The 1956-nt window shown below is 43.1% G+C and overlaps 1 protein-coding gene across 1 annotated transcript in view; it reads left to right on the plus strand.

Annotated features, from left to right (window-relative positions):
- The window catches only part of LOC101845040 (small cardioactive peptides), a gene marked incomplete at its 5' end in the record, with an annotated part of 7830 nt that overhangs the window by 2924 nt on the left and 2950 nt on the right, over positions 1-1956 (plus strand). Inside the window, 1 exon segment of the mRNA XM_013088448.1 lies at positions 565-810. Coding sequence (XP_012943902.1) covers positions 565-810 — 246 coding nt within the window.

Raw genomic sequence — 1956 nt, forward strand, 5'->3', positions numbered from 1 at the left:
CATGCGCTATTATTTTATATAAAATATCATTATTATCATTATTGTTATTATTATTATTATCATCATCATTATTATTATCATCATCCTTGCTATTATTACCATTATTATAGTTATCATTATAAGTTTTTCTACTCTTATTTGCATTAAGCCAGGCAATAACATCCATTCTATGAATAATGCATTTCATGTTTCTGATTTGTGCCTGACGGTTTGAATGAAATATGCTGCCAAAATTATCTTTAGTATGCTGCTGTTTGTACAATTGTGTTTTCACTGCGTCCTTACTTTTAAAGAGCTAAAAGATAAAGGGTAAAATCCTCCTTGACTGGGAAAAAATAATGTTCTGCGCCGCAAAGCAAAAACTAACAAAGTTATATATTTGGGGGTCCGGTCGGTCCGACGTTGTGTCCATGGGAATGGCATTTTACACGAACGTCTCGGCCCTTTCGGAGATAGACGTTAAACTCGGAGGTCCGGCCTCTTAAATAACCTAATGATTTTGATAGGAGCGTTAAACCTATAGGCTACCACTTCACCATTTTTTCCCCACCACCCCTTTCACAGCCCGGCTATCTGGCCTTCCCCCGTATGGGCCGTAGTCAGATGAAGACGGAAACCGGAACTGACTGCTGCGGCCTCGGTATGAAAAGCGAGTTCGTGATTGGTCAAGAAGGAAAAGAAGAGCTACGTCACGGCGCCTGCAGCTCTAGTGTGGCCTGCTGTGCCGGTCTGAGAGAGATCGTGGACCAGAAACAAGATGGCGTCTTCTTCTCCATGTGTGTTCCCGACTTTGTGGCCAGCCGCAGCTCAGTAAGTCCACGGCTTTTCTCAATGGCTTGTGTTTCTTTGTATAAACCAATAGAAGATTTTTGTTGGTATGTCCCAAAGTCTAGTGTTTGTCGGTCTGTCTGTCTGTCTGTCTGTCTGTCTCTCTCTCTCTCTCTCTCTCTCTCTCTCTCTCTGCCTCTCTCTCTGTCTGTCCCTCTGTGAGTGTGTGTGTGTGTGTGTGTGTGTGTGTGTGTGTGTATGTGTGTGTGTGTGTGTTTTTGTGTGAGTTGGTGTGTGTGTTCGTGCGCGCGTGTGTGTGTATAACATAATATTTTCACAAATTACAGAAGGAACTGCGAGACAGGTATGATTCCACACTGGGGGGGGGGACATTTTTTTTAACGTAGACAGATATGATTATTACACTTACACCCCCAATAACACAATCCCGATCATTTAGAAGGCTGGTGTCGCCCCCATCGGTATGGACCAAACTGGGCTGAGAAGGATACAACTCCCAGCAGATGAAAGATATTCAATAAAAATTATTCCCACACGGAAATCGTACTCAGAATCTCTGCGTGCAACAGCAAAGTGCCTAGCCACCCACACCACAGACACCGATGAGATAAATCTGGTTGAAATAGGGATTCTAAGAATCTAAGGCTTACGTGTTTGAGATTTATCTGCGATTTATATGTATATATATTTTTTTAAACGCTAGAAGGTCATTGATAGCTATTCACACTTCCGTCCCTTGCTTTGAATGCGGTGATTCGTTTGGAAGTTAGTCTCGTAAGGAAAAAATACCCACACAAAAATAACCAAAGTGTGGTTGGCTACAGAAGAGCTTTCAGTGAGACGATGTGTCTTTAACCGATACCCTGTTTACGATTCGAGTCACGTGACTACCAGCTTTCCCGGCGCTCTCCATCAGTTTGCTCGGGATTCTACGAAAGAACCTGGTAATTTTTAACCACTTTATTCCGACCCGGCCAGAAGTCAAATCTCTCTTTAACATCTCGCGACTCCGCTCCAAGATGTGGGACGGGAGTGGACTAAAAATGTAACGGCAGTGTTTTCTAGAGATTATGCGCGCGATGCAATAATTTTGTCCTCACTGAAAGTGCAGTGGGTGAAGTAACACTAACGTCACTCAGCTCTAAAATCAGTTAGAGGGAAGGGGCG

The sequence above is a fragment of the Aplysia californica genome, unplaced genomic scaffold (assembly GCF_000002075.1).
Source record: "Aplysia californica isolate F4 #8 unplaced genomic scaffold, AplCal3.0 scaffold00746, whole genome shotgun sequence".
In the NCBI taxonomy this organism is placed as follows: Eukaryota; Metazoa; Mollusca; class Gastropoda; order Aplysiida; family Aplysiidae; genus Aplysia; species Aplysia californica.